General features: G+C 40.5%; 1 protein-coding gene across 1 annotated transcript in view; it reads right to left on the bottom strand.

Annotated features, from left to right (window-relative positions):
• Positions 1-10,965, bottom strand: part of Lhfpl1 (LHFPL tetraspan subfamily member 1) — a 41,853-nt gene extending 30,888 nt beyond the window's left edge. Inside the window, exon 1 of the mRNA XM_005323338.4 lies at positions 10,264-10,965. Within this exon, the coding sequence (XP_005323395.2) occupies positions 10,264-10,765 (502 nt within the window). The 5' untranslated portion in view covers positions 10,766-10,965. The remainder of the gene's footprint in view (positions 1-10,263) is intronic.
• Between the last annotated feature and the right edge of the window lie 3,064 nt (positions 10,966-14,029).

The raw sequence follows: 14,029 nt of genomic DNA, 5'->3' as shown, positions 1-14,029 counted from the left end.
AATCTGGGTCTGCTTGGCAACACTGTCTTCTAAGGGCAACTGCCTTACCCATAGCTCTTTTTTACTGCCTACATTTTCACATTTTAGAATCTATCACACTATTCTGCCTTTAGCCACAGAAAATTGGGTCAAGAATGTGCACCTGATGAAAAAATACAACCAAATTCATTGGGTGGTCAGTAATGGGTGACATTATAGTCTGGCATGAAGAGAGGAGCTGGACCACATTCTTATTTCTGAAAATTTTAACTGAGAAACATAGGGATGGTGAGCTAATAAACAGATAGTGGCAAAAGAAACACCAAGAGGTAGAATCATATAATCCAAAGCCAGATTCAATTCAAAGTTATGGGTGAAAATCAGTTCTGGGTCAGCTAAACAAATTGATGGGTAGAGGGGGAGACTAAAATAGAAAAGTGACATGAACTAAACACACCATGGGAAAATTTTCTTATTGTCCATGAAAAGAGAAAAGAAAAGCCCTTATTGATGGGTTTCCAATGTTTATTTCCTTGTTATAATAAACTCCCTTTTCATTGAGGCAAATCAAGGAGTCTCTACTATTTGCAACCAAGAAGGTCTAATTGTAAGACCAATATACTGGGTGCCATACCAAAACACACAACAGGGATACCTGCCATTAATGTGGATGCAGAATTGCCACAGTTCAGGCACTTGGTGGATGATGCCTGAATAGCATTCTTATAGGTTCCACAGCTCTGGTGATCAGTGGCACAGTGAAAGGCAGGCTGTTCCATGGACTGTTGGCTTCACTTTGCACCTCTTTCTAAACTGAGGTAGATTCCATCTACATGCTAAGAAGCTCAGAAGCCCTCTTTGCCTCAGGATGTGTTCTTTAGGAAGAAGATCTCAAAGTACTCTCCAAGTTAGTGTGCACATGGCAAGCAGTTTTTCTTGCTACTTAGTGAAGCCATGGAGGAAGAGGAGGACCTTAAAATATAAGTGAGCAGGGCTTAAATAGGGAAATGGAGAGAACTAAATGATAGTGAGGAAGGTTTTAGAACTGCAAAGAATGACCAATGAAGGTTTAAAATTCCCTTTAGTGGAAAACTTAAAATTAGTAAGCTTTCTTGCCTGTCTCATAGCTTTACAGGAAATGAAACTGGTGGCTCAAAGATTTTTCTAGGCTTTGGAATTTGTCCAGCAGCAGTAAAACAATACCCCCGTTTTTCACCACAGATAAACTAAAATTCTATGCTATGAGGAGGCAGCCCAGAGTATGCACAATGGGTTAAGACAAAACTGCAAAAGAAACTAAGCCTTTTCCTGCACAGTGTCTACCCTTTGTGGGAAGAGTAAATAAAGACTGAGCTTTCCCACAGAGACTAGGAGAAAAGAACACAAGTTTATAAAAGAACATCAGCTCTACTTTCCAACCTCCACTTTCAGATCCCCAGGACTGGCAAGAACTCTGACTTCTCAAGCAGGAACTACTGTTGGCCAAGTGCCTTTCTTGGCACAGCAGGGGGGAACCTTCCTCCCTCCTTTAGTATTTTTGCTCCTCAGGCATCATCATGCAGAGATCAGGTCAGAAATTAACCCCTCCCTGAAACATTCCCTCATCATCCCCAATGCCCTAGCTGATATATTCTCCTCATCATGGTTCCCATAACACCCTATGCTTAGCCTACTGACTAAAATACCCTGTAATGTATATTCTTCATATTGGCTTGTAATCTGTTTTCCTCATTAGAGTGTGTATCCCTTGAAGGCAAGAGCCATATTTATTTTTGATTCTATATCCTTGGAACCTGGTACATATTATGTGCTCAATGTATATATTTGTTTCAGAATATTCAGCTTCCTGGGGCTTGGGCTGGGGCTCAGTGGCAGTGCACTTGCCTGGCATGTGTGAGGCACTGGGTTCGATTCTCAACACCACATATAAATAAATAAAACAAAGGTCTATCAACAACTACAAAACTATTAAAAAAAAAGAATATTCAGCTTCCTTAACCTACATTCCCCAAGGGGCAAGCCATCTGAAGAGACTTCCATAGTGTTTAAAAGATCATCCTAGATATCTGATATAGTCATAAAAGAAACTTTGTAATGACCTACTTTATTCCTTCCCTATTACAGATCTACAGAGGTAGATGCTAAGGCCCTGAGAGGGAATGTGATTTACCCAAGATCATATAGTCAGTTACTGGCAATACTTTTTCTCACTGATCAGAGAGATTATCAGCCTTTAAAGGCTCCATTTTTTATTGATGGTTGTCTAGTAATGACTGCCTTTGGGCAAGATTATCTCTTAACACGAGGCATTTTGCAGGTATTAGATCCAAAAAGACAGCAAAGCATGATGGTTTAAGAGAATAGGTTCTGGAGTCAGCCTAGACCTAAGTTTAAATTCCTGCTCTGCCACCTAAGGGCTGTGTGATTTCAGATATGTTACTTGATCTCTCTGTACCTTAGTTACCTCATTTTTAATGGAAACAATATTAGTACTGTATCTTACATAGCTGTTCCAACAATCGATGAGATTAGTGCACATAAAGTGACTGCTATATAGAAAATACTCAACAAAGATTTATTATTATTCAACAGCTGTCTCTCCCTGAGGCTCCTTTCCCAGTTTCTGCCTATATTCCCTGTGCTAATTTGTTCTTCACTTCTCTGTCTTCATAACAGATTTTAAAAAGCCAAAAGCTGAGCAGGGCTCAGTTCAAAAGATGTCTCATTGAAGTAATTTTCCTGCAATTTTGCGGAGCTACCTGGCCAAAGACCAGAACTCTCTGTCAGGCATCCTGCCCCAGTGTGCATAGCTCCCCACTCTGCCCAATCTGCCCTCACACCACCCCCATCCCCTCATCCTGCCTTTTAGACAAGTGAGCACATTGGATTGTAAACATACTTCATGGGGATATGTGACTTGTAACTGACAGCTGAATCCATTACATTTGATCATAGCTGGAAAATGATGCCTTGGGGGACACATTAAAAATAAAAATGAACTCACAGGATAATTCATCCTCAATTATGTTTGTCCCCAACAGTTCCTCTCATCAATTTGGGGTTGTGAAAATGTGCTGCTACTATCAACAGGGAAGTCATTTGCCAGTACCAGGTTCTGCCACCTTCTGGAACAGTAGGGACAAACTTGGACTTCAAATACAGGTATTTAATTTAGTAACTATGGCCCAGTAATATGCATTTTAAAAGTACTCTGCGGGGAGGTTGGGGTTGTGGCTCAGTGGTAGAGTGCTTGCCTAGAACGTGTGGGGCCCTGGGTTTGATCCTCAGCACCACATATAAAGAAAATAAAGGTATTGTGTCCAATTACAACAGAAAAATAAATATTTTTTTAAAAAAGTACTCTATGATATTGATGCATCTAGTCCTGGTAACAACACTTGAGAAAAGCAGCAGTAAAAATGTTAAGAATAGGAATTCTGGTGGCAGAGAACACTAATTTAAATCCAGTTCTGCCACATATGAGCTGCAGTTTTGGCTCACTCTTCTCTTACATGTCATTACTCATGCCCAATTTTATTGCCCCTCCAACCGTAACAGTTTGAGAAGTCTGTCCCAAGTGCATATTCTCAGCTAGGCATTTTTTCTATTCTTATCTGCTTCTCAGAAAGGTTAAAAAAAAAAGCTCTATAGAGTGTGCTACAAACTTCTTTTCCTACTGTACAGGCGCAGATATCTAATGGGCTGCCATCTTGTTTCCATTTCTCACCTGCTCTCCTCTGTAAGAATCACCTATCACAAAATGTACCAGATGTCCTTCTCAAATATGGTGGCTATAGTTTGAACTCTCTGCCCTGACAAAACAGAGACTTGAGTTGGATATTTACTTAGCTTCACCCTTGCAACAACTCTAATACTAATATATACCCTCAAGTATAAAATCTCAGACAGAACTGAGAGGCCTCTCTCCAGATATTCCAGCGCCCTCAACCTTCCCTCTGCTCCCAGAATGATTATTTTCTCATATCCTAATAGTTGTATAACCCTGTCCCAAGTGCACATTCTCAATCAGATCCATATCTCCGGACAGTACTAGCTTCCTTCCTGGGTATTACCAGCCCCCTTTGTCCTGCTCCCCATTCACAAGTACAACTGTTGAGTGAACAGCCATTTTGTTACACTCTCCTTCTATCTCCACATTCCCTATTCTGCATGGCTGCCAATTCTCCTTTCCAAACATTTTCATTAGGTAGTTTGAATTTACTACTCTGAACAGAAGCCTAGTGTGGATTAATTTCTTATTAATTTTCTCAGTTTATAGCACTTACAGCAACTTCAATATAAATAAATATAACTCTGGAAAATTTACAACCTTCCCTCTAACTGTATCTCAGCTTTCCCTTCCCAGGAAACTCTTCCACTCACCTCCCCTATTCATTTGATTCCATATTCCCTCTCAGAGAGTTCACACCTACTAGAGATGTCAAAAGTAAATCAATGGAGGCTTCACAGAGTGACTGCATGGAACCCGGCCTTTGAGAGATTGGTAACTATTTATAGGCAGAGATGTAAGAAAAGAGAATTCTGGAAAGAAGCAACACCATAAACAAAATTGAACAAAGTTTCTCAAATTTTAGTGTGTACTAAAATCATGTTGGGAAATGATAAATAAGAAATATGAGACAGTAAGTTACCTTTGCTATGGGGACCAGGGAATGTAATGAGAGTATGAAAAGGCTTCAACTTTATTGGCAATATTCTATTTTTTAAGCTAAGCAAATGTATACATCTGAATTATTTCATAATATATTTTCAAAATCAAATCAGGATGTGTAAAATGTAGATTGGCAGGCCTCTAGCCTATGCCAAAACACTAAGGAATCTGCACTGGCTCTACAGGTGATTCTTATACAAGTGGTTCAAGAACCACTCCAAAAATCACTGAGATAGGAGTTCTTCCTCAAAGGAAAGAAGAAAAATCAAGAGCACCAGTGCATAAAGCTTAAAACAGAGAGTCAGAAGCTCAGGACAATATTTTCTGCTCTGTTCCAATTTGCTATGTAAGTCTTCCTCAAATGTCATTTCTAAAACAGAAAGCCACTTGCTCAGTATAGTAAGGATAAATGACATAAATACTTGGTAAAATTTTGGAAAGCTTTCTAGGAAACACATGGTTTCCAAAGAGGATTTTTTTTTTTGTATTAGGGATTGAACCCATGGGTGCTTAACCACTGAGGCACATCCCCAGCCCATTTTTATATTTTATTTAGAGACAGAGTCTTGCTGAGTTGTTTAGGCCCTTGTTAAGTTTCTGAGGCTGGCTTGGAACCTGTGATCCTCCTGCCCCCAGCCTCCTGAGCCACTAGAATTACAGGTAAGTGCCACCATCCTGATGAGGATAAATTTTAAAATTAACAAGTAATAAATGGGTGCAAAGTTATTATTAGATTAGAGGAATAAGTTCTGGCATTCTGTTGCACAGCAGGGTGAATATAGTTAACAACGAGTATAATAACTATAACCATTGTATATTTCAAAACAGCTAGAAAAGCAGATTTTGAATGCTCCCTTCACAAAAAAATGATAAATGTTTGAGGTTATATACATGCTAATTAGCCTTATTTCATAATTACACAATTTATACATGTGTTAAAACATTATAGATTTTAGAAAGATGGCAACTTTTTGAAAATCAAGTTTTCAGTGATTTGTTTCCAGTGGCAACTTTCTTTCAGCCTGTAGCATGTAGCATTAGGATCTTAGATACAGAAATCATCCCTCTCTGTCTGGGTATGTAACATACTGTCCCCTTAACAAACAAAAAATATCCAGGGTAGTGATCTGCCTTTGGGTTGGGGAAAGGAAACACGGCACATATACCAGAGTCACTGGGGACATTTTTCCAAACATGCAGCCTTCCACCTGTTGCTGTGTATATAAGAATGGAAATTAGGGAGTTCACATTCTTTTAAGCACTCTTGATGATTTTGATACATTTTCTGCTCTAAAAAGATTCTTGGCCTCCCTCGAGTAACCCAATCCAAGATCTTACACTTTTTTCCTGCCAAGAAGTTCCTTATATTTACTTCTCACCTATTCCTTCTTGGTTTAACTCTCACTGAAGATAGAGGATAATTCACAAGCATCATGCATATGCATACACAGGGGAATGTGAATAATGACCATGTTCTCAGGGACCAGGGGAGCCATCTGGTTGGAAAACTCAGCATCCCCAGTGTTGAAATAATCTCCTGGCCAGATGTTTCCTTCACCGGTCAGAGCAGGGCACAAAGGTCCCAGTGGAAGGCTCTCTGGACCCTAAGCTTGTTCAGCTGGATCAGCTGCAGGTGGAGCAAATGGGACCCAAGGGCCCCATCAGGTCACCTTGCTGAGTATGACTCAAGCCAGCAGCCCTTTATTTCTTCCTGTCTCTCCCACTTCCCACCACTCATCTCTGTGGGCAGCCGCCAGACCCGGGAACAAGAGTCAGGCAGGGGGAGGAGGTAGTTCTTAATGGATACTCCAGTTCTTCAGTGGTTTGGGGTCTGGCAGAGATAATCCAGACCTGCAACAAATTGGCTCCTCCCCTGATGTATTTCGGTTAATGCACTAGCTGCCGAGAAGCAGCCAGGCCCAGAGCAACAAAATCAATTCCCCTCATCTGAACAACAAGCATAAACTTAACCCCCAGAGCTCTTTCTCTTGTGCCTTTTATCCATGGAGTTTCAAATGCTGCCCAGGTTTGACTTCCTGCCACTGGCAAAACCCATCTCTGAAAATTAGATCCAAGATCTGTGAAGAGCAATAGGTAATGGTCATGTGCCAAGGAGATCCTAGAAAATATGGAACATCCAAGCAGTCTTCACCATTCCTTCATTTGGTATAACCTTGACAGCCACCAGTCTTTAAAAAAGAAGCAGGATGGCTGTTAACATTGGCCAGTGTTTCAGATAGGGTAGCTATAGAAGTCTAGCAATCTGGCCCAATATTATTCCCTTGCCTGAGATAAACCTGGTAGCCTAGCCTTGTTCTTGACCCTTTGTAGGACTACTGTCAAGTGATACTTTAATCTTGAATGTAAAAGACACTCATCAAAATGTGAACACCATGACCAAGTTCCTACACATGAGGGTTTTGGGAAATATAGAATGGCAGAATCATTTGACATGAAAATGGAATTCATATTTTGACTTCTTCTGTATGACACTGCCCCTCAGTCAAACTTCTGTCCCACTTATCCTCTAGGAATGTCCAAGTCCCTGCTTCAATAATTCCCTTTGAGTTTCTAGACCTAGGAGGTAAGATCAATTAAAATGCATCATATGGAGAACTATGAGGGTTCTTCCATGAAAGTTTCAGTCAAGTCCCCAAGAGAAAGTAAGATATTAATGCTTGGAGTCTGATGAAGGCTGTTGTTACTGCTCTTCTGATTCCTGCCCTTAGACTCTCCTCCTTCTCTTTTGAGAACTGGAAACTCTCAAAAAGGCAAGCAGGACTAAGTTGTCACTCTCTTGTCAGAAGACAAGAAAGCTCAGGGGGTTAATAGCTCTACACAGAAGCCTGGAAAAATAAAAAGTATATGAACTAACCCAGATCTCACATGTCCTGTGTATCCCAACATACAGTAAATATTTCTTTAGCCGCACATTCATCCTTTCTAAAGTTAACTGAACACCTGCTCTGTGCCAGGCACTGAGCTGGGACCTGGGGCTATAATTTTGATGGGAAGGATTCTATCTCTCCTGTCAGTCAAGTGTCAATTGCTAAAATAAGGTTTCCATAGAAGTGCTCAATTAACAATAACACACCCAAGAATATAGGTGAAAGGTGATACCAATTCAGTTCCCAAAGTGGCACTCCATGTGGTACCCAGGGAGTTCCCCAAGGGAAATAAAATCATTGGCTTATATCAGTATTAGCATCTGATGGTTTGGTACCATGTTTTTTAAGGAAAAGAAAGGAACTGTTCTAATTAAACTTTTCAGTGTGGCTAGAAAACCCATCAGTGACTAAAATGTAGGAAAATTCAGAGATGAGGGTAACTAAAACGGTAACTCAGATTTTAGATTTTTACAATGAGAATATGTTCAAAGAAAGAACCAGAAAGCATCCCCTCAAGTGGTGCAACAAGAAAAATCTGGGGCTTTACATATGCAGGCCAGGAAACCATGGTATCTTAGTCCAGGGTTTCTCAGTCTTGGCACTATCAGCATTTGGGACTGGATGCTTTTTAGTTGTTGAGGTATAGAGGTGTCTTCCTCTTGTGAATTATAGGATGATGAGCAGTTCCTTTGCTTTACCCACTTATGTCAAGAGCTACCTTCCCAAATTTCAATAACCAAGAATATCTCCAACCTAGGCTCTATGGTGCACACCTATAATTACAATGACTTCAGGAGGATGAGGCAAGAGGATTCTAAATTTGAGGCCAACCTCAGCAACTTAGTGAAGCCCTGACTCAAAATAAAACATAAAATAGGGCTGGGAATATGGCTTGGTAGTTAAGGGTCCCTGAGTTCAGTCACTGGTACCAAAAAAAAAAAAAGTCTCCAGGCCTAATCAACCAGATGTCCTCTCGTGGGAAAGGGGATGCAAATCTATCCTCAGGTGAGAATCAGTGTGCCTAAGCTCATCACTACCATCTCACTTGAAGGCCAGTTAACTGAATGACATCATTGGAGAAAGGAAACAAAATTCAGATATGAACTGAATTTTCAAGGGGATAAATTTGAGGGGAATGAAGCACAGGAAAAGTCACATCATTTGCCCATAAGAGCCATACAGCACTGTGGTAAAAGAAATAGAGGTGAAATCCAACTTTCATGACTCTAGTCATCCATACTGTTGTGTTTATACAGGTGATAGTGTTGATGAATTAAATAATGATTCTAAAACCCTGAAATAACAATGAATTTATCAGTGAACTTTTCCTAGTGCCCCATCTAGGCTTAAAAATAGCACAAATATGCACACATATATTTATCTATCTAATTTGGGATTTCTTCTCAAATGGTCTAAATTAACTGCCTCCCATTGTCTTCCTGCAGTCCGCCATTATGGCATTTTGCTCTTTCCTAGCCCATCCAGACTCCCAGTGTCTCAGGTTATTTGCACTAAAATTAAGAGGAAACTGAATAAGTGAAAGGACATTGTAGGGTGGATCAAGGCCATGAGAAACCTGAGTAGAATTAGTGAATGGCCATCCAACAAGGATAAAGGAGTCACATACATTGTGTCTGGCACTTAGCATTTCACTAATTAGAGATGTATTTCTTTAATGAGGACTGTTAGTAATTAGTACCTATGTGTGTGTATTTATCAGATCACTGTCCTCTGAGATAACTACCAGAAAGCAGTGTTCTTCAGGATCAAGTTCATATTGAAACAAGAACACTAGAGCATGTGTTGCTGTCAATGGAAGACAGAAGTGAATAATATTCTCTTTATAATTTTTTTGCATTGAGAATAATTCTATTTCAGTGAATTTAACTATGCCAATCAGTGAAGTCCATAATGAAATAGGATTTTTGCTTTGCTTTTTTGTTTTTGTTTGTTTGGTAAGTAGTTTAGTTATAGATGGGCACAATACCTTTATTTTATTTAGGTTTTGTTTTTGTGGTGCTGAGAATTGAACACAGTGCCTTACACCTGTTAGGAGAGTGCTATAAAACTGAGCTACAACCCCAGTCCATTGTTATTATTTTTGTTTTTGTTTTACACATAATAATTATATACATTTATGGGGTACAGTGTAATAATTTGATACACGTATACAATATATAATGATCAAATCAGAGAAGTTAGCATTTCCATCTCCTTAAACATTTCTTTATGTTGAGGGCCTTCAAACTCTTCTCTTCAAGTTCTATATAAGATATACAATAAATTGTAGACTATAGTCACCCTACGATGATATAGAACACTAGAACTTATTCCTCCTAACTAACTATATTTTAACTTATCTTACCTCCATCTATTTCACTTTCTCTTTCCCCTCTTGGCCTCTAGGGACCACTATTGTACTCTGTTTTACTTTGAGATCAACTTCTGGATAATATTCTTAAATGGATACCCTGCAGGTGCAAAAATAAAGGCCATGCAACAAATATCAATTCTGCCTACTAGCCAATTTTTCTGGGAATAAAACCCTGATGTATGTTGCAATTTAGGAATTCCTAGACTACATATTTCAAAAAAGTCACCATTCATAACTTAGAATTAGATAAAGTGGAAGAGATGTGGGTGGATTTTCGCATAAGGCCATAATCCCCACATTCCCCTTCCTAAGGCTGTCCTACTTACTCAACCCCATGGACACAGTCTTACCTCCTACAAACTGTGCTGCTCCCATGCAACGTCCCATCATTCTGGAGATGAGTTCCTCCATGCAGCAGCCCAAGACAGCAGCCAGTGCCACCAGGAGCAGCAGAGCACAGCCAGCACCTGTTACCACTGTGCACATCTGCCAGGCCAGACTTGGTATGGCACTGAAGCTGGCATAGCGCCCACATTCTTCAACCATAATCAGACTGTGCCCCTCTCCCCGTACAGGGTAGTTGCATCTCCGGAATGTGCTGAATGACACTGGCTTCCCCAACTGGGATCCAAAGAGCCAGTAAGGCAGGAAGTAACTAGTAGAACTGGCCAGAGCAGTAACAAGGGACAGGAAAGCCCAGAGGGTCCCAACCAAGGTCAAGCTGCTCCTCATGGTCTCAGGTTTCTCTGCAGGGATGGGAAGATCAGTTGGGTCACAATACCAAATGGAAAAGTTAGCATGTAGGTTCCACAGGCTGATTTTTTCATCTAAACGACCAGTCCTGGGGTTCATTTATATGCCACTTGGCCCTTGCTTCTGCATGAGATTAGCCTCTCAAAGACAATTTGGGTCCTTTTGGGATCCTGCTTTCCATCTTTCTTTCCTTCTGCTTGGTTCAGAGTTCTGTAGTCACTATCCTGCAGTGGAATAATCATAGAACTGAATTAGTCACTGCTCTGCCAACCCAATGTAGCCAGATCCATCATCTTATAACTTGTGGCATACTGCTTAGACCTAGTGGTAGGAAGAGAATCTGTAGGAAGACAAAACTGCCTCAAGAGTCTCTGGGAATTCCAGCTGAACAGCTTTGCTGATCTGCAGGCTTGGAAACAGGCAATATCTTGAGAGGTGAGGAACAAAGTTGTTTTCAGAAAGTGAAGAAGGAAGATGAATCACAGACCTGTCCCTTATGGATGGGCAGGAGACCTCACCGTGGAGCTATGAGATGTATCAATTTGACTTAGATAGGATGTCTAACAGTGTGTTACTGTAGGCTTTTCAGTGGGATACATCAGCCAAGTTGAAATGGATAGAATAAAATGATAGAAGCCCAGTCTTGTACTCTATTCCAGTCACTGAGAGACTACCATTCAGTCACGTTTCAGACAACCAAAATGGAAGGCAACATTCCAACCAGTGGTGTTTAACTCTAGACTGGCTACAAATAAAAGCCTCCTCATTGTTTGCTAGCTATAGTGAAGAAAGTTTCTCATGTCTCTCAAACAGATCATAATTATGCATTCCCTGCCTTGTAGCAGACATACATAGTTGTAAGGACCTTTCAAGGTCCTTTTTGGAACAAGTCATCTCAGCTTCAAGATGCTGAGAGATTTTCCAGATCTAGTCTCCTTAGCCCAGCTCCTAAATGGTTTTTACAGACCCTTCAATCAAAAATCCACCACTTCCTCCCAATCCATTAATCTGCCATTGCTTTCTGGCTAGGTTCTGTATTAGGGCGGCTGGAGACCACACTGCAGCTTGATGACAGCACTGTGAATGTCTCCAGCAGGCAGATGGTGGAGTATGTTTCAGAAACATCTCCATGATTCATCACCATTGCTAAAAGTTACAGGTAGTGAGGCTGGAGAGGGGAGATGGTGATAAGGCCCAAAAAAGGAGATGGACAGGAACTAGTATGGGGTTGCCACATTGCCAATTTGGGATGCTAAACAGGAACAAGTAGCAGTCATATTCAGAGTCTCAAGGTCTCAGACATGAGCCCTCTCACAAGCATCATCAAACACTGCCTGGCACAGGGTAGGTATTACAATTCATGTTTGTTTAATGAAACCCTTTCATAGAATCATCCAATTTCCAGACTGGCAGGGACCTAAATGAATCACCTAATCCAACCTTCTTGTTTTACATATGGGGTGAATTTGGACCAGTAAAGGGGGAAGTGATTTTCCCCAGTCACAGTTAGCAAGCAGCAACACCGGAAACAGAAACCTGATCTGCAGATTCCTAAGCCAGCACTTTGCTACCACACAATGCTAACCCCCATTCCCATCACTTTACAGATGGGGAAATGGAGAGGAAGTGATTTACCCAAGGGTAAAAGGCTAGCAAGGTACACTGGCCAAACCAGAGCCTAGTTATTTAATTCTTAGTATAATGTTCTTTTTTTCTCCCCACCACAATTCCCTTCTTGATACATATGTATTTTGTGCTGTGTGTTTTGTGCAGGAAGGGAGCAGAGATCGTAAATTGCAGGTGCTTACTTTGGAATGTTAGGGTTTGGGAAGAAAGTGCCCTGAGCTGGGCCCCTGGGAATAAGGCTTTGTGCCTGAGAGTGGAGGGAATGAGAGAAAGATGTGATGAGGGATTGAAGGCAACAGGGGGAGAAATGGAACTTGTTTTGAGTAATTGCTGTTAGAAAAGCAGGTATCCTTGGCCACAATGACGTAATGTTCCTGCTAGTTATGTTGGAGTTTGTATGATTATGAAAAGCACAGGCAGCCCTCTGTTATGGATTCATTTCCTGATGAATAAACCCAAGCCAGAACAGGAGAGAAAAAAGTTGATAAATAGTTACTGGCAGCATCATCACAATCACTTTTGAACACATGTGCTCTGCTAAACCATCTTCTTAGGATAGTAAGAAAGTGGGTATTATCCCTCAATTAACAAAGAAAGTAAACTGAGGGTCAGAAAGCAAGGTGACTTTTCCACCTCTCCTTCATCTGCAGCCTTCCCCCATAGCATTACCCCAGTAGTATTATATATCACCCCACTAGTATTATAATTAAAAGCCTCCATGACTCCCCATTTAAAACTTCAAAAAATATTTAAGAATGGGGAAGAATTTGAGAAGAAGATAGGGAAGGTAGGAGAAAGGCCAGTTTACCCAGACATACCGTGAGAAGAAAAGTATCAGCTTTTAAAGCTTAGCACTTGGAGTCTGAAGTAACCCCATATGTCCCCCATGCACATTAACCTTGAGATCAAAAGTTCTCATGTGACAACCAGTACGAGGAACAGAGAACCTAAGACAGAGGAAGTGATTATATATCAGTGAGTGGTACCCAGACTATGATAGAAAAAAGCAGAAGGATTCTGATATAAGGTTGACCCCATCTGTGACAAATAAGGCTGTTAAGTAAACTATTATACTATCTACCACTGTCACAAAGATTTCATTTTACAAGTGGCATTCAGAAGCCAAGATGTAGGAAAGATGAATTTCAAAATTCATTTGAAATGTGTTTAGCTGTAAAACAAAACAAAACAACAACAACAACAAAAAACTCATTGCCCTTCAGAATTTAAATTAAGTACTTTCAATTTTAGGGGGAAAAAAAACAAACCTCATTGTCCTTATTTCATTTAGGATTAGGGTGAATGACCATGCCAGTGTGCCTGGGACTGAAGAATGTTCTGGGATGTGGGACATTCAGTGATAAAATCAGAAAAGGTTCAAATAACCTGGAATGAGATGGTCATCCCATTTAGGACTAGAGATGTTGTAAGCCAGAACCATCCATGAGAATCACTGACCCAAAAATTTGTTAAGTTTTTCTCCCCAGAAGTTAAAAATGACCATGGAATTCCACATTGGAGAGAAAAAACCTCTAAAATCTGAATGTTTACCTTTCTGAATCATAGACTTGACCTTATGAGTTCAAGGAATAGATTTCAGAGATTCAATCACTCATTATTTCCTGAGCACATAAGCTTCAGCCTGGCTTCTCCCATGGATGGGTAGGAAAGCATCAGGACATATGGGGTCTAGATTCACACTGCTCCAGTGTACATGTGCTAGACAGGGAAGTGCAT

This window comes from Ictidomys tridecemlineatus, chromosome X (assembly GCF_052094955.1).
Source record: "Ictidomys tridecemlineatus isolate mIctTri1 chromosome X, mIctTri1.hap1, whole genome shotgun sequence".
Lineage (NCBI taxonomy): Eukaryota > Metazoa > Chordata > Mammalia > Rodentia > Sciuridae > Ictidomys > Ictidomys tridecemlineatus.
Note: the sequence above shows the minus strand (reverse complement) of the source record. Positions and strands in the feature narration are given on the sequence as shown.